At 39.7% G+C, this 22,415-nt stretch overlaps 2 protein-coding genes and 1 non-coding gene across 3 annotated transcripts; all 3 read right to left on the bottom strand.

Annotated features, from left to right (window-relative positions):
- Window positions 1-3,962: 3,962 nt before the first annotated feature.
- On the bottom strand, window positions 3,963-4,034 carry trnaq-cug (transfer RNA glutamine (anticodon CUG)). The gene has a single exon. It is a non-coding gene; the product is annotated as a tRNA-Gln (tRNA).
- Window positions 4,035-8,513: 4,479 nt separating this feature from the next.
- Window positions 8,514-10,904, bottom strand: LOC139211109 (homeobox protein Hox-D9b-like). The gene is made up of 2 exons (XM_070841377.1): window positions 10,223-10,904; window positions 8,514-8,758 (listed from the first exon to the last, which is right to left on the bottom strand). The coding sequence occupies exons 1-2, from the start codon at window positions 10,902-10,904 to the stop codon at window positions 8,514-8,516; spliced, it is 927 nt and encodes a 308-aa protein (XP_070697478.1).
- Window positions 10,905-14,637: 3,733 nt separating this feature from the next.
- Window positions 14,638-18,431, bottom strand: LOC139211260 (homeobox protein Hox-D11b-like). The gene is given in 4 exon segments (XM_070841548.1): window positions 14,638-14,659; window positions 15,281-15,457; window positions 16,524-16,662; window positions 17,753-18,431. Coding segments are annotated over 4 exon segments (1,017 nt in total).
- Window positions 18,432-22,415: the final 3,984 nt, after the last annotated feature.

A 22,415-nucleotide genomic window follows, 5' to 3' on the forward strand; every position in this document is an offset into this window, starting at 1 on the left:
TCGCCATAAAAGACGCTCCTGCTCCCTTGTCATCATCTCCAGTAGCCTTTTGACTTGTCTGAAGCATTTAAAAATGACTGAAGCAGTTAATCAGTCTTGTATCTCTAAATGTGCAACACAAGAATTAGGTTCATATTCAACTAATGTTAATCTGATGTGCTGCTGTGCAGACACAAGAGAGCCTGATCACATTTACAACATCAGATATTGTGTAGAATATCAGCTGGAAAAGTCTGATTAACTGAGCAAATCTATTATATAAGATGCAATTAAAGCCTACTGAGGGCATTAGCACCATAACAACCACAGCAGAAATTGATTAAATTATAATTAATATTAAATCTGCACACGCAAGCATCTAGTGGAGCAGCGATTGGATATCTGTTCTGTGTTTGTACCTGATGTGAGCTGTCTGCCGGACTCCATTTCCCTCTGCAGCATCCTGAGAGCAACACAACAAAACAGGATATGAAAAACTCAAAGCAGATAGAAAAACGAAATTTCCAGCCAGAAATGAGTGGGAATCGCTCTTGCGTACAGGCAGTTAGGAAGAGTTTGGCCTAGACAGTCGAAACAGGAGAGGAAACATGCAAAGGAATCTACATACGCATCATTTTCCGCCTGCAGAAAGTTGTTTTCACAGCATATCGTTGATGAATCAAATAAAATAACGTTATTTTATGTCTACTGGGTGTAAACAAGGGACGTTTACAGTTTCATCTAACGAATAAATTAGACAGATCTAGATATTTTTATGGGGAAATACTGCGGAGACACAAAAAGATGCAGAAAGAAACCGTCCGTGGAGGCGCGCGGGTGCCGAAGCGCAGTTCTGACCTGCCAACAGCGCGCGAGCCGAGGTTGGCAGCAGCACTGAGCGCGCACACATGACCATTAGCGTCCAATGGCGGCCAGTGTCGGCTCGTAAAACGGTTTTATGACCAGTGTGTGTGTGTGTGTGTGTTTGTGTGTTTGTGTGTGTGTAAATTATGCAGACAGAAAAGAGACGCGGTGGCAGCTGCGCTCGAGAGAAAAGCTGCATTTCCAAATAAACAAACAAACACACGCACACTTTTACGCACAGAGAGAGATGTAGACACACAGGGTGAGTTCAGCCTAAAGAATGGTTTATTCGTTTGAAGGCATTTGATGTTGTCTGTTTTGCAAAGCTGATGTGTTTGTGTTTTTGTTTTTTGTTTTTCTTTTGGTGGTCCTGGTCATGTCATATTTGTCTGGCATGCAGGCCTGGAAAAAAAAAAAAACAGAAAACTAGAATTCCTTCACAAGAGAAAAGCTGTGGCAACATTTTTGCTCTAATGAAACAAAGATACAAATAAAGACGCACACAGTTTTCCTGAGACCAGAATCCCTACACATTAGTTTCTGCAGTGTATAATAAGACATTTCGGTGAGGTCTGTTACCTCAGTACATGCATGGCATATTTTCTGCTTATTAAATCTCCAGTTCATTCATAGTGGGGATGGTGTAGTATTAAAATACAAAAATGGCCTACAGATTATTAGTGAGGAGAACAGCTTGAGTTATGGTCAGACTTTAATTTATTTCTAGTGAAATTATTACATTAAAGTTCTCTAAATTTGTAACATTAATTGATATTGTTAAGATTGTTTGCAAACAGCCTCAGAGCCAATCCCTTCAGAGATACTGGTATTATATTTGCTCGCTTTGTGCTTTCTTGGAAAATTATTCCAAAATACTTAAGCAGCAGAAACACGTTGTGAACTCTATATTAGATTAGATCATATTATATCATATTATATTATGTTGACATGGTTAGCTTGTTAGCAAACATTTGCTTTACATTTACATCCAGCAGTTACAGAGCAACACTATCCCTCATTTCAAATCAAGTTTCGGCCTCCAAGGCCAATATTAATCCTCTTTTAGCTGTTTTTGCTGGCTACCAGCCCCTGAGGAAAATATGTGCCTCTTAAGCTGCTAAATGTTTCACTATGTTGACCAGCAAGTAGCCAATCGTGTCTGTCTCTGTTCGGTGCTGAGCAGATAGTGGTTAAATACCACCTGTGCAATTCTACCGTTTAAAGGAAAGAGCCAGTCACATGCTAAAATGCATGTTTTCTCTTTACTGAAGCTGCCACTCTCCCCATTCTCTGCATTTTCTATCCTGTATTTGTCCACTTGTCACATTTGGCACCTCATCCTCAGGGGACACACAACTGTGCGTTTAAATACAAGTGTCTAAAACTAAGCCAACAGTATTTCCTGTTAAATCAGATTTTTTTTATTCAGAGTGTTGTGTAAGACAAAAACTCCATAATTAACTCCACCACGTGGTATCTATGTTTTTGTTTAGGTCTAGGATTTATTGTTTTTAGAGTATTCTATAGTCATGCAAATGTCTAAGAACACGAGCAGAAAGATGGGCTGGCAACATTTTAATACCTTAATTCATTCATTCGTTCATTACCGCTTACATCCTGGACTGTTTACCAGTCGGTCACAGGACTGACACACGTAGGGACAGACAACCAACTAACCGATCATTTCTGTCATAGTTCATCAGTGGAGAAAAAGAGAGGGCTTTTTAAATGTCAACAGTATTTTTTCATTATGTTTGTAGATCACCTTTTTCAGGGTTTTCTTCCTGTATTTTGAGATATTTGCAATTTTCCCTTTTCTTAAAGTAAACATGTCTGACTGAGGTAGGTCACAGTGATTGCACAGGCCTGAAGGGGATGGTTTTATTTTGAAGAGGAAGTGGAAAGTAGCATCACACAACCCTCTTACTGGACTAATGCTCCAGTGCTTTCATGTGTAAACACACACAGAGTTGTCATTAAATATTACTGAATGGTCCTTTACTTTTATGTATCACCACCTGCATCCAAGTAAGGGAATTTTCATACAGGTTGAGAACATTTTTTTTTTTTTTCCTTATCTAATCAAGAACTTCTCATAGGCTAAACATCTAAATGTGTGCCTTGTGTCACTGATAGGAGCAGGGCTATTTCCTGAAAAGATTAGATTTCAGAGTTCAGTGATTTAACATGAGAGCAGTTGTGTTTTTTAGGGGAAATCTCACGCTGAATTTTTAATATTGAACTGCAAGTACAGCCGAGAATTAGGCCGCATGTCATGGAGTATAAGCACTGAAAGCAATTTCATCTCACTGCAATACTTTAGTATGTTACCACTGAACGTTAATTTGAAAAATGGACAGATGGATCAGCAGTGGTGTAACTAAGTACATTTACTCAAGTACTACACTTAAGTACAAGGTTGAGGTACTTGTACTTTAGTATCTTCTTTTTGTGTCACTGATTATTTTATGAAAAAGATTTTTTTCATCCTACATCCATAGCTGAAACAACCAGTTGATTAATCAATTAGGTGATTGACAAAAACCTAATTGGCCACTTTTAAACATTTAAATCATCCTCTCCGTAAAAGCATTTCATGGATCCAGCTGCTCAAAGAATGTGAGAATGTGCTGCTTTTCCTTTTCATTTCTTTAAAATTAATTTAAAATGCGGACTGTTGGCTGAACAAAACCAGCACTGTGAAGATGTTGCTTTGGGTGCACTAACTGTGACACGACTTCTCACAGTTTTCTGGATTTTTACAGATCAAACAGACGAAAATAATCAGCATATTAATAAACATTAGCTGCAGTCTGATACAAAATGGTTCCAAATGAGGTCCACCTCAACCAACTCCAACAGTAAACTGCTGGTTTTACATTAATGCATAACGAATAAAAATGTAATGACACTAATCTATTGATAATTATCAAGTGATATTGTCTGAGTACTTTCAAGTTGAACACTTAAGGCAAGCTCTCATTTTCCTGATACATTTTACCAATAATTTCCATGCAGGACTATTACCAGTGAGTGTTTTTCCACCGTGGTATTAATACTTTCACTCTAGTAAAGGATCTCAACGCTGTCAAAGTTACTTTGTCACAGAATTAAAACTCAGGTCCTACCGAGATTTGAACTCGGATCGCTGGATTCAGAGTCCAGAGTGCTAACCATTACACCATAGAACCGCTGTGGAAGTCAGCGAAGCTCAAAAAGCCCAACACCTCCACCCAGCGGACTGACTCAGTAACTACACACACTACACCCACACTCTGGATTTATGGTGTGTGTTTTTATTTGGTATTTAGAGTTTTTAGAGCCACTTCACATCTTTAAATGTGAGTCCAGAGGCGCCTCTTTGACACAACATGCATTTTATCGAACAAATTAAATTTTGATCAAGTATTTCTGTTGTTAATTTTGCCCATTTTGAACGACGCTTGTTTCCTCACACGAAAGAAGAGCATACGATGAATGACATTGGGCTGTGAAGTACATATTGTATATTAGTACAATACTACAGATGATAGTGTCCTGGTGCCAAACTCGCCTCAGTTATCACAGTCTTTGTTACTGTACCATTGTGAATAAATTTGATGTTACTGCAGACATTGCATTGGGAATAACATTTAATCGGCAGCAGAAATTCGAACATTATTGCAATTTAATTTCTGCAGCACAGTAAATACCCCCTCTGTTGTAGTTGACTTTTAAGGCGTTGTTTTTGGTGTTGTTTCCTTTTTGTTTTTATTTTTTGTGTTGGTTTTTTTGTGACACCGTCTAGTCATGGGTCCATACATTTCATCAGAATTTCGGCCATAAACTTGGTATTTTTGTTGTTGTTGTCTCCCAATTTAATTTAATTTCTCATCTACCTTTTTGCCTCTATTGTACAATCATTTATCATTTTCCTGCATATTGTAGAGTGTTAAACACAGCATATCTTTTGTTGCGTTATTATGGAGCTAAAAGAAATGTATATTGGCTCTGCTATTATTCTCATATATAAAGTCAGATCAGCGCACATTGCGAGCGTCATAAGGACGTTTTAATTTGGAAAACTATTTTTTGTTAAATCACTTTTTATACATAATAATAAGAAAACAAGAATGTAGCCCAATTCAAACTCAAATAGTCTGCAGCCTAAAATCGTGGGAGTAACGTAGATTTTAAAAATCATAGGCTGCAACTCAGATTTTTAGTAACAAGAGAAATCCAGACTGGAAGGCTCGTCAGGCATGGCCGCTTTTGTTGGTTACGTCTAAATTCCCTGTATAATGACATTTCCTGTGTGTTGTGCCTCGTGGTCTGTAGAAATGTGTTTGAGGTTGTCTGGTCTCATCTGCGGACAATGACTTTAACATTTAGAAGGACATTTGAGGCCTCAAGGCAGGAAAGGGTGTCCAATAAAACCATATAGTCACGATGACTGTCTGGCCTAAATGACTTTATGGCACCTGTGTGTGTGTGTGTGTGTGCGTGTGTGTGAGAGAGAGAGAGAGTGTGTGTGTGTGTGTGTGTGTGTGTGTGTGTGTGTGTGTGTGTGTGGAGTGTGGGGAAAGTCACGTTTATTCTCCAAATGCATGCTGTTGGTTTATGACCCTGCAGTAGGATGAGCGGATTATATGGCCGCAATAAATGAGGGAAACTACGAGGCGATGCACTGACTTTGACAAAACAAGGAGGAAGAAATGTCTCTCAGTGGACTGAAACTCACTCTACATACCTGACAGCGGTCCAACACCTTGACGTTGGAATAACATAATCATAATAAAAAACTCAATAAATCGTGAGATTTGTCCACAATCCAGAAGAAACGTCAAACATGAGATACTGCGTTTGTGGTATTTTTCTCTCATAGGATCATACCATGAAATATATAGGATAATACTAGCAGAACAACATTTTATCATTGTTGTAGTAATTTTAGAGCACTAGTTTTGTGTGTGTGTGTGTGTGTGTGTGTGTTTTTCTATTTCACAAAATATAGATAATAAATAATCATACAACTGTAATTTCATGAAGGTTATAATAATCTAACAAAACAATTTCATGGATGCCCAGAAATTTGTTTGTATTAACTGTAATAGTGGACGATATTATTATTATTGTTGTTATTATTATTATTATTATTATTATTATTATTATTATTATACAAATACACAACTGGTATTTGTGGAAACATGCATTAAAAGTCTAATAATAATTAAAAAAAAAAGAAAAACATGAGCGAGAGAGAGAGAGAAAGAAAACAGGAAAATGAACAATGCTGATGTAGTCATCTGTCATCTTCATCTTTTATTTGATTAAAAAAAATCACCACGAGCAGCATATTCAGCCTAAATGAGCAGGTGAAGTCCTCATTTCATCACATCTGGTGTCCTGTTAAACCTCAGCACAGGCCTGCCGCTGTAGGCTAACATAGCCTGTAGTGTTTCCTTTTCTCCCAGAGAGAATGTGTTCCCCTTGACTCCATCTCATCCTTGTGGAAAAAGAAAAAACACTAATATACTTTTGATATCATCAGCTATTGTATTCCTATAATATCTGAGCGTGATTATTAAAAATGAAAGTATGTTGTGCATTGTTTCTGTGTGTAGTCCTTGTAAAACGTCTCACAGGGACTATTTGTTCTCACAGGAGGTAACGGTGGAACTGAAAAATGACCATTAGAGTGCTGTCACACCATAGCTTAGCCATGACTGGTGTGTGTGTGTGTGTGTGTGTGTGTGGACAGAGGAACATACCATATCTGTATTATTAGACCCACAGTAACAACAGATATACATTGCAACAATGACAACAACAACAACAACAACAGTAACAACAAATATGCCCGTTAGGCTACATGCACAATTTATAAAAACAAAACAAGGAAGCTTTTGAGGGACAAGCTCTTAAAAGTCCCCTCTGGAAATAATTTTAGAGGACACTGGGGTTGGTTGTAACACAGGGAATTGGTCCAATCAGGAGTAGAATAAAAAATGAAAGATGACCCTTGTATAGGCCTCTCTGAGAGCGTCACTCACCTGGTCACACCTGAAATACATCCAGAATCACTCGAGCTTTACAGTATTAATGGATGATTACTTGTTTGTTTTATTGTAGAAATTTGGCAGCCCTGACGGTTTACTGTAGTTTCTGTTCCAGAGCAAATGTCCATCTCCAACACTGAGGTCACAGTTACAAGCTGTGTAATGTTTAAGCTAACCTCAGGTTGTCCAAATATTATGATCAACAACTTGTTTCTTTAGTTTTAGGCCTGTAGCCTGCACAGCAATACTGAAATTCTTGCCTTTTTACCAGTTGTTGTCCTCTATGGTGACAAAAGGTCGTTTAAAAATGCAGTAATAGAACTTCCAACATCCAATATGGGAACACATCTAGATTCCTTTAACATCTCACCTTGTTGTTGCTGTGTGTATATTCAGCTATCTAGCCAGAAGAAAATATCCGGAGAAGAGGTTAATTCACACACTTAAGTGGCATGAAGTTAGACGTATCAGTTTAAAAGGAAGTTCACAGTAAGTTAACATTATGACGCTTGTTCTGTCTGCTTTGAACAAACTTGTCCTTTACAAAGGAGCACGTGATGATTTCACTAATGGGTGCGTGAGCTTTTCAGACACTTCCCTTGTGAAAACAGCAATTTCACATATAACATCTTGAGTGGAATTTGTTACATGTGATGGATACACATTTTTGTGTTGTTGATGGCATTGTGGGCCAGAAACAAAGAGACTAAACAGCAGCGCATTTAGAGAAGGTCAAGCAACAGTTGATGAGCTCTGCGCCTCTCAGACATGCAAATGTCTTAAGATGGCAGCATTTTAAACTCAGCATGTGAGCAGATTTCAGCTTTAATTAAAGCTAATAAAGGGAACAATAAAGTACATATACCCCATATTCCTGTTTTGTCTCACTCTCTTGGGTCTTTTAGGCAATTACTTCATTATAAGTGTCAGGCTCCTGTTTGTTTAGGCTTACGTTCCACAATTAATTAATTTTTATTTCAAATAAACTCTGACTATCTTTCATGAGATCCCTCATTGGATTTATCTTTCACAGTCGCCTTGTTGTACAGTCTCTTACGGCATACTGAAAGCAGCTTTTATGGGGACAGTTTGGTTTTTTTTCTTTTGCATTAAAGCATAAAACACGATTCACATTTTGGCAGAAAGCACAGACAATTTAAGTGAAGTCAAGTGTGTGTCAAGTAGTTTCAGTTTTGGACATGTGAGATATACAACCTCATCAAAAACAGATGTGTTTTAAAAGAGTAAAATGTTTCATATCATCAATGGGTTTCTTAGAATTCAATTTATGGTTCTCCCCGTGAACGTTATCATTTAATTCTGAGTAATATTTACTACTATTTAGGTTACAGGTTGACGGTCTTCATTCTTCAACATGCAGATGGAAGAATTCAGGAGATCTAACATAAAAAGGCCAAAAGTCATTGATAGGAATTTTTTTTTTTTTTTTTAGTGTTACAACTTATCCCGGTCTCCCCTGCACAGTTTTTCAAAGCAGCTGCATTATCACAGCTGATCATGCCAGCTGAGGTTAGAGATGTTGACCATCTTGGAGCACTGTCTCCAGCTATTCCCTCAGCGCCGCCTCGCCTGGAAATCCTGGAAAAAGATCAGGCCTCTTCTCCAAATCCATCATTCATTCAAATTCCTCCTGTCCCGGGTCATCAGCTTCTTCATCTTCATCCGCCTGTTCTGGAACCAGATTTTGACCTGTCTCTCTGTCAGATTTAGGAGTCCTGCCACCTCCAGGCGCCGGTCCCTGGTCAGGTACATATTGTAGAGAAACTCCTTCTCCAGCTCCAGGGTCTGGTGTTTGCTGTACGGACACCTTTTCTTCCTGGTGGACTTGGCGTGGATCCAGCTAGCTGATGGATTTTCTGCAGAGGGGGGGAGAGAGGGTGACATAGATTTTTACTTGAACCCCTCATGTGTGTACGTACTTCCTGCTAGTGTGTGTGTGTGTGTGTGTGTGCAACTTTTGACATATTAGAAAAAAGAAACAACACACGCCAAAAACACAGCTCCATAGTTCTTTTTGTTTTTAACCGTACTCGTCCTTTTAGCAAAGCTAAAACAGTAATGGAGTTTTATTAGCATTAACTTTGTTTATGCCCTCAATTTATGCTTCCTTCATTTCAATAATTTCACATAATGTGACATTATTTTAAAGTATGATTATGGTTTTTGATGAAGCTAGAGACCTTTTTAAGATGATTTTTTTTTTTTTTTTTTGGGAAGGACAGCAGGCAGCAATAAATATATCAGAGTGTAGCCAATAAAGAGTCTAAATCTCTGTCTGAGTCCAGGCAGTGTTGATAAACAGCCAAACTGAGCTTTATATTTAGTCTTAATAAACTGCAGTTGAGGAGGGATATTTGAAACTTTGATTGATCTGAAATGCTTTATTGGCCACTTAAAAAAAAAAAAAAAAAAGTAAAGCAGCCAGAAAGTGCTGTGAAATTATAGTTAGACAGACAACCAGGCAGGAGAGCAACAAGTATTTCTGGCTCTGGCTTCATGCAGCCACACCACACAGAGGACATCTTTGCTCACTGTGCTTCAATTTCTGAATTATTTATTTAATGAACTTGACTTCGGGTTGGAAAATATCTCCTTTACTGCTTTATTTAAGAATAGGATTTATAGATAGGTCCTGTTTAAAATATTTTAGACCTCATTTAAAAGTTTAAAACAGAAGGTCATAGCGTTTTGTTCTGTTGCACATACATTTTAACAATAAACCAACAGCCTACATTTACAGAAAGTTATAATGTAATGCCACAAAAAACAAACATAGCAATGAAATATGTATGATAAACAAAGAAAAATCTATCAAAGTGTACCATAATAATAATAATAATAATAATAATAGCAATAATAATAATATAAGTATGTTGCTGTTTGAGGCATACTTCTGTGCAAGTTATTAACAGTAAAGGACCTATGAATTAGAGGGGCATCTTTAGATAGGCATGCTTATACTACATATTGGCTACATGGGCTCTTTTGCTTGCAACATTAATTTGAAGGAAACAGACTAACCCATTACTCCCAGCTCAGGTCAGAGTATCCTGAACACAGCACAAGCCTACCTACCTTTTCCCTGTGGTGACAAATTGTTGAATAACAGCAATAGCACCTTAATTATTTTAATGGACAATAAAGTTTCATATTTTACCGTTTACAAGACATTTATAGGGCTATAAAAGTCACACACACTTACTTACTTATAAGCCAGGTTCTCCCTCTCTATCACACACAACCACACACACACACACACACACCTACCTGTGTATGCACATGCTAATAAACATTCCTGAGTTTAGTATATCTGTCTTTACCCGGGTCGAGCTGCTGCTGTGTTTTTCTCTCCTCGCTCTCTTTTTTGGGCTCCGGTTTTCTTCCCAGCTCCTCCACGGTGCCCAGCCGCTCGAGGACCACCTCGGGCGGGCTGGCGAAGCTGGAGTCCGCGGGACTGTCGTGTGACGGCGGTGAACTCTCGGGTTTAACCGCCTCAAACCTCGGACTCGGGTTGGAGAGGTCACCCTGAGCGGGCAGACACCCGGGGAAACCGGCCGGCGCATGTGACAGAGGTGTCTCCGAGGTGGGAGTCGCTCCCTCCCAGCAGCGGACGAACCTGCTCTCGGAAGCGGCCGCGGTTGCGAGGTGTTCGGCGTGCGTCTGCGTCTGCGGGCCGTAGTATGGGTGGTGGTGGCTGAGGATGTGGTGTGGATGGAAAAGGCCGGGGATGGAGGCGCCGTGGGTGGACTGCAGCTGCGGGGAAGAGGACGAAGAGGAAGTAGAGGTGTTCGTCCAAGGAGAGAAGCCATTTAAGCTCGTTTGTTTGTTGGAAAAATTTGAAAAATCCGGAATGTGTGAGCCGGGGGTCCCCTCCTCCTCTGCTCCCCGGGCTGGCTTTGCGCAGCCGGCCGCCGAACTCTGCAAGCCTCCCGGGATGAAATGTGCACCGTACGGCTCCTCGGCCTGGAGCCCCATCATGGAATAATAATTAGTTAGCGACATGTTTATTTTATTATTTCAATAAAAAGACACTTAAGTGCGACTGTAAAACGTTAGATGGGCTGGTATAGTGGCTTACATCCTCCCCTAAAATGGTAGTAATTTTTTTTCTGCCCTTCTTCCCGGCTGCCCATTGGTTACACTGCGGATCACATGGTTAGACTGTATTTACCCAGTATAGGAAATAAATCTAATCATTCTTTTGTGCTCAGAAATGTGATAGTAGGCCTGAGAGCCTGCTGCCAGATGGGCCTGAATGTAGCACGAGCTTTTTAAAACTCTCTTCTTAAAACACCGTTTTACAAGCTGAATAAAAAATAGCAGGGAGTCTTTTACAAGCTTGTTTGAAGTGCGTGTCTGTGCGCGCGCGCGTGTGTGTGTGTGTGTGTGTGTAGCCTCAGTGTGTAATGTTACTGAGATTACCAGAGGAGAGATGGGCTGTGGTTTCTCTTTGTCTGGAGAAGTGACCTCCTGCATCTTGAGTTTACAATGAAAATATTGTGTGTTTCGAAAAGTTTCCCTCGAAATTCATGCTGGACGGCGCCACTTGAGCTTTCTTTCACCCACACTGTAACTACTCCCCAAAATTATAATAGGCCACATCGTCTCCGATTGGATCTGCTTTGGACAAATCGTTCAGCTGCTGTTCTGTTACGAATATCTGTTATCTATTTTTAAGATGGCATTATTTATCTACTCACTTAACGTAGACTACTTATTAATTAACTGACTAAAAAGATAAATTAATATTGCCTTCATGTCCAAAAATGCACTGATTTTACAGTTACAGTTTTGGATGTTTTGTTGTTAAGACCTGTCTTTGTCCAGTAAAAATGCATCTCCAGTTTTGTTAAGTTTACATTTTTTATCACAAAGAACTGTAGGATTAAATGTCAATCAACAGTTCATCACTCCATTGGATTATCGGAAAAAAATACATTATCACACAGGTGAAAACAGGGCTTTTCTCCTTACTTCATGAATAATTCAGATTTTTGCAAAAACACGGATCCATCAAACGAAATGTTTGTTAAATAACCCAGAAATTATGATCTATTCCTTTTGTTTAGGCTATTTTATTCAGATGGATTATTGTAGGCTGCGGGAAAGTTTGCAATCCAAAAAACTGCAGCCTTTTTGGCCCAATGCCAAGTCATTTACAGACTTTCTCCACTCGCCGTCATCTTATACATGTTTTTGTGTGAAAGTGAAATCTCATTGGCTGGAGGAGGGGATGACAAGCAGCCTGGGGGCGTGGCTTAAAGACGAGCTGTGCTCTTTTGGCAAACAAACCCTGGACCTTGAACGCTGTCCCTTGTGCACTCTTAGCGCCATCTGCAGGCTGGATGAGCTAAAAACAGGAGGGATCTCCACAGTTGATCATGTAAGAAGGCACTAATACAGTATGTCTACACCAGCAGCACAGGCTGCACTTCATAAGATCTGTCCAAGTGGAATATATTTCTAACTCTATTCTATTCAAATAAAATGTAAATAAAGGCTACCTGAGACCACCAGCCTCTCAAGTTCATATCTCATAACCAATTCTTCAGCATATCCAGATATTCAGTTCAATTGAATAGCACTTCTTAAGCTGCCAACTCTGAAGACTTTGGTCTATTTCAGCAAGCAGGGCACTTTAATGCATCTTTTTGATTTGGCACATCATCAAGCTCGCATAAGCTCTGTTAAATGGTAATAAAATTAGGAAATACACGAATCAGCGCTTATGCCTTAACTTAGCTGGACGCGTGAGGGTTCAGGCCAGAGGGATGTTATTGCAGTGAGTTCCTCTGGGTGCCAGTGTTATCATGACTGCTCTGGTGATGGAGACGGGGGTCAAGCTCGACCATGGACCTGCTGTTACAGACTCTTGAGTGTTTGCTGCGTAAAAGTCATGCAGGCTCCCATATACATTTATGTGACAGACTATAAGAAGTAATGGACAGATACTGGCGACGTTCATTCACAGTTCATTGCCATAAGCTGATGTCAGCTGTTCAAGAGATGAGCAGTGAGAAAATCATATAAGCAATAGTATTCATTTATAGGCCTGCTATCGCATTTACTTATTCATATGCACTGTAATGTAGTTAGAAGCAGATGTAGACATTTTATTCATATACTTAATTTATCAACAATTACATCTTCTCCCACGAAGACCTGTTTTACATCATCACAGATTTCAAACATTAAATGTGAGGATGAAGTTTCACAGCCATCAAGTAGTGGTTATATTCATTCAGGCGCAATTTTAAAAAATACTACTGAATCATTTCCTGAGTGTATGTGTGTATATAATTCTACAATATTTAGGCCTACCACTGCTACTAATCCTATTACTGCTATTAGTGCTACTGCCACTGATGCTTCCTACTAACTCTACCACAGTATAGACTGTACATGTGCCACTACTGCTTCTATGACTAGTGCTAATAAAAGGTGTATTTTCTGTGTTTACTGTTGCTACATTATCCCTTTCTGTAAAAATAGCATTAAAATAGCCCAATGATTTCCTTCAACTTAACAGATGATGGACAATGATAAGGAATTATAATTTTTCATAAATAAATCAGTTTAAAACATGTCAGGTTTTTTTGTGTTGGTAAAAAAAAGAGTGCTCAGCAGGCTTGTGGTCGACTTTATTATAGGCCATTAGGTTGAGTGCCTTTCGTTCCAACCAGAAACCCAAACCCTCCTTTCATCTCCCCGTCTTTTTTTTTTTACGTCACACACAAATACACACTCGTGCACAGTCCCACTCACACACACACACTGAGAGAGTGTGTGAGACAAAAGAAAGGAAGAGACAGCAGACTGTCTCTATTGCCCCAATAAAAGTCATTAGAATGAGGAAATGGTGGTTGTGACGGCGTTTTGTATTGTGGTTGGTTTTGCGGTTCAAGGTTCATTTGCAGCCTTGGACTCACTGTGGTGTTGTTCAAAGTCTGACTCAGAACCACTGAGTGAAAAGAGGAGAGAATACATGGCAGATGAGCTATTTAGTAATTTTATTTTTTAGTAGTTTGACATTTCTAGTATTATGGTCTTTATTTATAGTGTAAGATGAGGCTGCGGTGTTCTGCTTTTTTAAGTTCTGTTTACTATTTAGGCACCATCCAGCCAAAATCTATTTAATTGTGCTTCTGGGTATGTTTTTTGTTGCAGAAACGATCACGCATGAACCTCATTTCATTTTATTTCTATAGAAAAAGCACCCTGTGAATGGCCTCAGACAGCGCTGTAACAAACCTGCATTTAAAATAAGCAATATTTGTGTTGTTTCTGCAGATAACTTGCATCTTAAAAAGATCAATTTTACGTAATGCTTTGTAAGGCTCACAAACATTTTGAATTTTAGATTGAAGTGCAAATGCATTTAAAACTAAGATATCCTATCATGTCACAGCTCCAATCTATTTAGCTTCATGGATTCCACACTCCTGTAGGCGCTGCAGTTCCCTCAGAGCCCTTTCAAAACAAACAGCATACACTTCCTCTTATAGAGATATTGTTCAAGCTTCAAATATGTATGTATGAATGGAAATACAATACACGAATACACTGTAATCCAAATACTATAATGTTGTAGTAAATGCAAGGAAACACGCTTGACACAAAAATAAAAGCTTGCATGAAATAATGACAGTGACAATGATATGTCATTCAATATTTAATCATGTTTAATTAATCATCAAAGTAAACCAAGCAATATGATTGAATTCGTATGTCTTTCTTATGCAGTCAGTCTGAATGGCCTAAAAACACAGAACAATGTTAACACAAATATCAGAATAATGACTGTAGATTGTCTTGCTTGCATAAAATGATATAAGTTTGTATTTATATGCTAAATAGATGGTTAAGTGTGAGGTTGTGAGGTATCAGTATGTTGTAATCAGTTATTTACATACACATTAGATTGTCAGAAGTGCAAGTCATCATCAAAAACACTCCCCTCCCCACAAAACAAGAAAAGAAAAATCAATCAAATACTCTCAGAAATGTGAAATCCAAAACACAAGGCTCAACTGACAAGCATATGAAGAGCTTCACAACCTTAGTATTTATAGGACATGAAGGCCTGAGGCAGACAGAGGGCTGTTTTCTTCACAGTAAGCTGCGTGGCTTTAAAGGGAAGTTAGGTTCAAACGAAGCAAGAGGAGCTTTCTGAATTTTTGTTGAAAGATGAGGAGTGAGATGGAATAATCAATAGAAACGTTGCTGTTTTTGACAGCTCAGGATGCGTCTGTGCTCAAGAAAAACACAGAGCCTAAACCTGAGCCGTGGGGTTCTCCTTTGACAGCTGGAAGCAAGTGGGTTTGTTTATTTGTTTGTTTGTTGTTATTTTTTATTTATGACTCTATTCACCCACCTACATGACTGGAATGATACAGCATTTTGACAAGGCGTACAGAATTGTCACACAATCAGTGCATGACATCGAAAGAAAGACCGTCTCTCAGAACAGGTTGTATCCTGTGTAGTACTGCAGCCTCTCTCTTTTCATTTTCTTCTCTTTCATTCTTCTGTTCTGGAACCAGATTTTCACCTGACTGGATCAGCCAAGAACAGGACAGAAACACGTTTTTACTGTTTGCTGTTAGATGAGAGTTTTTCTCAAGCATGCATGAACACAACAAATTGCAATATGCAATGTTTCTGCTGATGCAGAATACATTTTGGTCAAAACATAATGCTGCTGGAGAATATTCATGAGCAATGTAATTGCATGATGGTCCTCACCAACATTTCTTAATTGGTTATGCCAACAATATATACGCATGTGCAAAATGAATATGATTGTGGTTAAAAACTAAAAAGATGTGGTTACAGAAACATCATCAGTTCTCCAAAACTACCCAGTGAATAAAGATTGTGTATTTTATTCCCAGAATAGTGTTTATGTTATCCGCCAATCATCACATTGACCTCTCACTGCACCACATGAATGTCTCAGTACTTCCTGCCTCTTTACATTAATTGTTAACACACTCAACGTAAAAGGGCCACAATTTAAGATTATTTTCATTTTCAATTTGTCTGCCAATAATTTACGAGATAAATCGTGCAACTATTTGTGAAAAATTAGCCCTAAATGATGTCTTCTATTGTCCGATCAGCAGTTCAAAACCCAAAGATCAGTTTATTATGATATAAAACTGAAAGAAGCAGAAAATCCCCACAGTGGAAAACAACAGAATGACTAAACAATTAACTGATAACTGAAATAGTACCTCATTAATTTACTTTCAGTATTCAAATCAATTTATCGACTAATTGTTGTAGATCTAATTGTTAATTCCATTATGTTTTCCCCTGTTGGCTGTATGATTATGATTATTAAAGCCACTTCTGCTTCCAGATTCAAAAGCAAGCGCTTACCTTTCATGGTCGATAAACAACCATTAGATAATCATGCTAATCATACTTCCATAGTTTCCACAGCCTGGATGTAAGTGTGCTGCTGTGTCTCTGTCTCTTGTGTGTATTTTACAGCTCAGTCATGTGTCAAAGTGAAGCAGAACGAGGTTCCAGCTGTTGCCTACTTATTTTACAGTGTGATGTTTCACGTTTATTTAAATGAAACCGAATCAAAGAAATGCTGAAACATGCACGCACCGATCTGTCAGGTGTAGAAAGCGGGACAGCTGCTTCCGTCTGTCCTTGTCGATGTAAACGTTGAGCAGAAACTCTCTCTCCAGCTCTATGATCTGCTGCTTGGAGTACGGACAGCGCTTCTTCCTCCTCACACAGGGCTCTGCTGGAGAGAGAGGGAAGAGATTAGACATAGATAGATCTCTCCAAAACATCCAACAGAGATGAGCAACAGCTTTTAAACCGACTCACAAAAATAAAAGTCATGTGAATTAGTCAGTGGAGTTGAATTGAAATTAATTTTCAACTTTTAATTTAAGGTGAATGTCAAGGTCTGGGAAGTGAGTTCAAGAAGTTATCTTGACCTTCATGCTGCGTGGCTGTGTTAGAGAAGCCAGAGGCGAATCAATGCTCTCATTACAGAGTGTGAGCATCAGGTTATCTGCACACATTTGTAGCTCTGCCATTTGTAAGTTATAGTATTTAGACTCACATGCATGGTTTAGTACTATGTGACTGCTATTCCACACACATCAGCTGGGCATGTAAACTGCCAACAAATGGAGAGAAAATGGAAACGTTAACAAATTTTACAGTTTAAGTTGACAAATCCTAATCACATTTACCAGCATGGGTCTTTGCATGAGTCAGTTAGAGGCCTCACTCACATCATACGCAACACTTATTTTTTTATTTTGTTGATAGTTATGCTATATTCAGTATCCCAATAGGCTCTATTTTGAAAAGAGGAACCTGGTCTAACAGCATTTATCAGACTGAATAAACAGTGAGAGGCAGACTATACAATAAATAACAGGCCCACATAAATAAAAGAGCTCTCCTATTAACCTATTTGCAGCCTCGACAGAGGTCAATATACATAAATGATAAAGAATATTGTTGCCTGGCAGGTTTGGACTATTGTGGCTCTTGACATTTTATTTGCCAACATTTTCAGCCAGTTTACGCTGATGCAGCCGAACTGTGAAAACTTTCAGTCTCGGAGCATGAGAGGAGTCCAGGTAGAAACAGGTAGACATGATTATAGCAGTATATAATGTTTTTAGTCAAATATGTAAGATATCAAAGAAGGTTTCAGGTCATCAGGTAAATTGTACAAATCTGTCATGAGACCCCACGTGGGATTATGTTGACACTAGAAACTGCTGTCGGGTTTTGTCTCGTTTGGGAAATAAACTATCCAGCTTGTTCTGAATTATTGTGGGCTACTTTACTGAAGGACTTCTACTTACCGGAGTCTCCTCCACTGCCGCTGGATAACGGCGCATCCTCCTCGTCCTTCCCAGCCTGCGGTGACTCTGACCAGGCCTTCACCTCGCTGCTCTCCCCGTCCTGACAGCCCCTCCACTCGGGCTTTTTCTCCTGCTGGCTCCCAGGAGAACTCTCCTCTTTCGGGCCCAGCCCCTCCTCTGTGTGCTGGAAAAACTGGTCGAAAACCGGCGGCAGGATTCTGCTCCGTCCTGCCGGGAAGAGGAGCTGGGGGTCCGGGTTGAACGCCGTGTATCTGCCGGGGAAACCTCGCGGGTCTCCGGCGAACGCCTGTGCGTGAAAACGGGGACCGGAGACGCCGTAAACCGGCCCGCCGTCCAGATGGCTGCTCCTGCCCGTGTTGAACATCGTCTCCGGCGGGGATGGTAAGCCCTGGTACTCGTGATAAACGCTCCCCCCCGGTAAGTTGAAGCTGGATGGGTGATGAGAGGTGATGGGGCCGCTCGCCTGGTAGAGGGTCCATTTCCACGGAGGAGGACGCTGCTGCCGGGGCTCATGGTAGCAGCAGCCCCGGTACTCCGGCAGCCCTCTGGCTGGGGCGGTGCGGTGGTCCAGCAGAGCAGCGCTGTTCTCCGTTAAAAACGGTGAAGTGATGGAGCCAAAGTTAGACTTTGACGGATGGGTGCTGCTTGTTAAATACATGGTCAATTAAAATACTTTAAATTCTTAACAGGCTGTGGTTTGGGCCAGTGAATGACCTGAAAAAAAACCTAGAAATTGTCAGAAACAGGGTAAGATGTCTTCCCCTTCCTCTATTTCTACACAAGGCACAGCAGATTAGTTGTTACCCTGTTATCCTAAGTGTATTGCAATTACAATCAATAAAAACCTGTGAACCTACTTTCCTGAGCTAAGCCCTGAAAGTTAAAACCAGAAACATAATTATGGCGACATGCCCTGTGTCCGCATCTCTCCATTACGCCCCAGACCAAAATGAAACCTCTTCTTCATGTCCTTTGGAAAGTGAGGAAAGCATCTTTGACCTTGAGCCCAAACTCGGTCTGCTGAGCGCAGTTACAGTACAGGCTGGGCTGCACGTTTCTGCAGTCAGGCCATGTCAAACGCAAGCCTATCTGTTCCCACACACACACACACACACACACACACACACACACACACTACAATAGTGCAGTAAGTATGACTTTATGGCATTCTGTCTAATACATAAATAGACAGCAGGGGATATTGAAATTTAAACCTTACATCTGCTACATGTAATCTAAAATGAAAATCATTTTTTTTCAAGCACAAAGAAAAAACGTTTTTTATGCACGTGTCATAAGGCTCACTGGATATTTTTGTCTAATAAAACCACAGCAGATGTTTAAAGCAAATTTCTACCATGTCTTTTCCAGGTAAAGAAGGAGCACTAACATTTCTTGCAGGAGGGCTGGACGTAAAAGCCTAGTTTGTACATTTATGAGGGAGGCTTAAATGTATTTGGTGAAAAGTGCCTTTTCAAAGGTTGTTATCCTTTATTGTCGTCCATTTTGTCCCATGTGCCCATGCTGGCTCGGTCCAGTTTAAGGAAAACATCTCAGCAATGACAATGACATCAAGGCAGAGACACATTTATGTAAAATATGATATTTGTGAAGAGAAAATAATTCTACTCGCATGACTTTCAAGGCTCAGTTTCTAATTCTGATATTTTGCTGGCAACTGTGTTTCATCACAGCATTGAATATATTTAGATTTGTCCATTTTTGCAAACCTAGAAATCCTCATCATCACCCACTTGTTTATTGTTACATGATGGCAAAGGCTTTGCCGTCAGAACGTAGTCCCACATAAATCTGATGAATGAAAAGATATCAAGGAAAATATCGTCATTGTATCCTGTTTGTAAAATTATCAATACTGTTTCTGATAATAGAAACTGATATATGGTAAAAGTGGTATAGTTGCAGTAGCAGCTGATACAGTTACAGTCACACAGCAGCAGTGTAGCAGAGCAGTAGACAGGTGGCTCATCTCCCTCCATATAGTTAATTACTGCCTATTAAGCGCTAGTAGCAACAGCACAATACTATAAGTACTGCTCAAGTTACATCTCGGTTATTTATTATAGTGCAGTACAGTACATTGTGATGTGACGGGATTTTCCCATTCAAAAGACATTTCCCTCTCCATGCATTTGCGCATCATGTGGAAATCTCATTGAATTGTTGTCCTGAGGGCAAGGTCGCCACAGTCCCAGAGTTGTTTTTTTCTTCTATATAGACTATATAATGAGTTCGATTATGACCCGCCCTTTAATCAGCCTACAGACACCGCTGGCTACGTACAAATGTGCCAAATATAAATGCATGTAAAATAGGATTATTGTCACACAGAAAGTAATGACCCGCTGAGTTTGATTAAGATCTCTCAACACACGCACACATACACTCGCATTGAGTTAAACGTACAGTCCAAGCAAAAGGCAGTTGGATGCTGCTGCCAATCTCGAGAGAAGGACAACAAGGCCGAGCAACAACCGAGGCCTTTAAGTACCAGAGCAACTTTTAACGTAACCCCAAAAACAAAACCAAGGAGAGAGAAGAAGAGAGCGCAAAGCCTCTATGGCAAAAGGCTTTGAGCTCTCTTCTCCACCTTGTATAAGCATTTTCAGCTGAGGTTCATTATTGTTTAAGCTCTGCACTGAGACAACAAACGACACAAGAACAGAGACAATAGACAAAGGAGTGAGGGAGCCCCTCCAGATGCTGGCTGGTCAGCTAACTGGCTGACTACCTATCTGTTAGAGTGACTGCTGACCGTGTAGATCACGGCCTGGAGTGTCTCCTTGGTGTAACAGGACCACCACACACACATTCATTGTCATGTAATACATTGCAAATTGTCTGCATGTATGGTGATTTTGTGTGACAGTTGAATCAAACAGTACAAATAATTAATGTTCTCCTGCTGACCAAGAGGCCCCTTTTCAGTGTCAGTGTCAGGGTCCTGTTGCTGTTCCTGCTGGCTCGCTGTTGCACCACTGGGAAGCGTAGCAACGGAGCCATCGCCAATGTTATTGGTAACATCTGTGATTTGTGCTGTGAAAACTACCTATAGTCCCTGTTTGTTAGGCAGCGTGTTGGATGGTGTATGACTGCTGACGTTTAGTTTTCATGTGATCTACAATGCCTAGGGTGCCTCAGCAGGGGCCCAGTGGGATGTTACACTTAACTTGATACATCATTGTGATCAGGACGCTTCTCTCATCACCATGCAGGTGTTCACACATGCTTCTCTGAGCAGGAGGGCCATGAACAGACTAGAGGGGGGTAAAGGAAAAGATATCTATTCTTTCCACCAACAGATTCTTAGCTGCGCAGGTTTGTTTCTGGTTACATGTCATAAATTTGGATGATATGTCTTATAACTTAAAGCTCTCGCAGCCAGAGTGAACACAGCAAATGAACAAACCAGATGTAGACCTACAACGTGCATTATGGCTATATTTAGGTCATCGCATAGGCAGATGAAAGTCTTTAAAGGGGCTGAAACAGGCTCCACCAGAAAGCCGTTAGCAATATAAATACCATACTGGTGTATGGGGACTTTCCCATTTATTGCATAATAAAATTTTTATGTCTAATTAAAAGACTATCAATGCTCCTCAAGAGGACATCTGAATGAAACACATCAGGACATTGTCCTAAAGGAGAGGTCATCTCTCTCAACCCATGTTTCAACTACTGCCTCTCCTGTTCATGACCTATTATATACTGAGCATGTATTAGCACGTGTTAGCCTCCAGTAAACATGCTCCTCATTAACTTTCCCTCAGTGTGACTTCAATAGGAGCTTGAGTCGTCGTGTGTTTTACTGTGCCTGTGCCTGAAGTAATGGCCCAGACTGTTTGAATGAATGTACCAGCCAAATCTAAATAAACACAATACCATGGTGGGACTTCCTGAAACATGATGTGCAGATTTCTCAGTTCAGGCCTGTAGCCACCATTTGAAAAAGCGAAACGAGAAAGATGAGCGTCCTTTGTTAAACTGGGCTACGCACCATCAGCCTCGTACGGAAACATTAAATACTGTTAAATACTGTGGCAGTCCAATAAGTGGGTCATCTGAAATTTCTTTTTTCAAAGAAAATTACTAAAAGGTAGACCTTATTATTATCATTATTATTATCATTATTATTATTATTATTATTATTATTATTATTATATAATTATTATATAATAATTAAGACATCTGCTTTACGTTACCACTGAAAGGTATCAATCATGTTATTTAATTAATAATATTGAATTATAATTATATTTAAATAACATTAATCAACCCATATCCCTCTATCCCTGCACATTTCCCTGTATATAAATATATAATGTGCAAATAATGTACATTTAAATTATATTAAATCATTTATGTAGATCGGGAGAAAACAGGTGTAAACTTGATTTGTTTGTTTCTTGTCTTCCTTAAACCTTGTCAAAGGCTCGCTCCTATAACGTATTATAGGCCTGGAATAAGAGTGGTAATAGTGGTAGTTTGTCGTCGATATTTTTGTTTGTTTGCTTTTTCATTTCTAGTAAAGGAATCAGACTTATAGGACATTGGTGAATTGATGTGTAGCGTTAGTGGAAGTGCAGACATTTAGAGGATTAACTGACGGGTTAAGACG

Source organism: Pempheris klunzingeri, chromosome 12 (genome assembly GCF_042242105.1).
Source record: "Pempheris klunzingeri isolate RE-2024b chromosome 12, fPemKlu1.hap1, whole genome shotgun sequence".
Classification (NCBI taxonomy): domain Eukaryota; kingdom Metazoa; phylum Chordata; class Actinopteri; order Acropomatiformes; family Pempheridae; genus Pempheris; species Pempheris klunzingeri.

What these genes read in the sequence shown, in the direction of transcription:
- LOC139211109 (XM_070841377.1), bottom strand. Translation starts at nt 10,904, where the DNA reads ATGTCGCTAACTAATTATTATTCCATGATGGGGCTCCAGGCCGAGGAG. An exon ending in ACAGCAGCAGCTCGACCCGG is followed by an intron (nt 8,759 to 10,222) that starts GTAAAGACAGAT and finishes CCCCCTCTGCAG; the next exon opens with AAAATCCATCAGCTAGCTGG.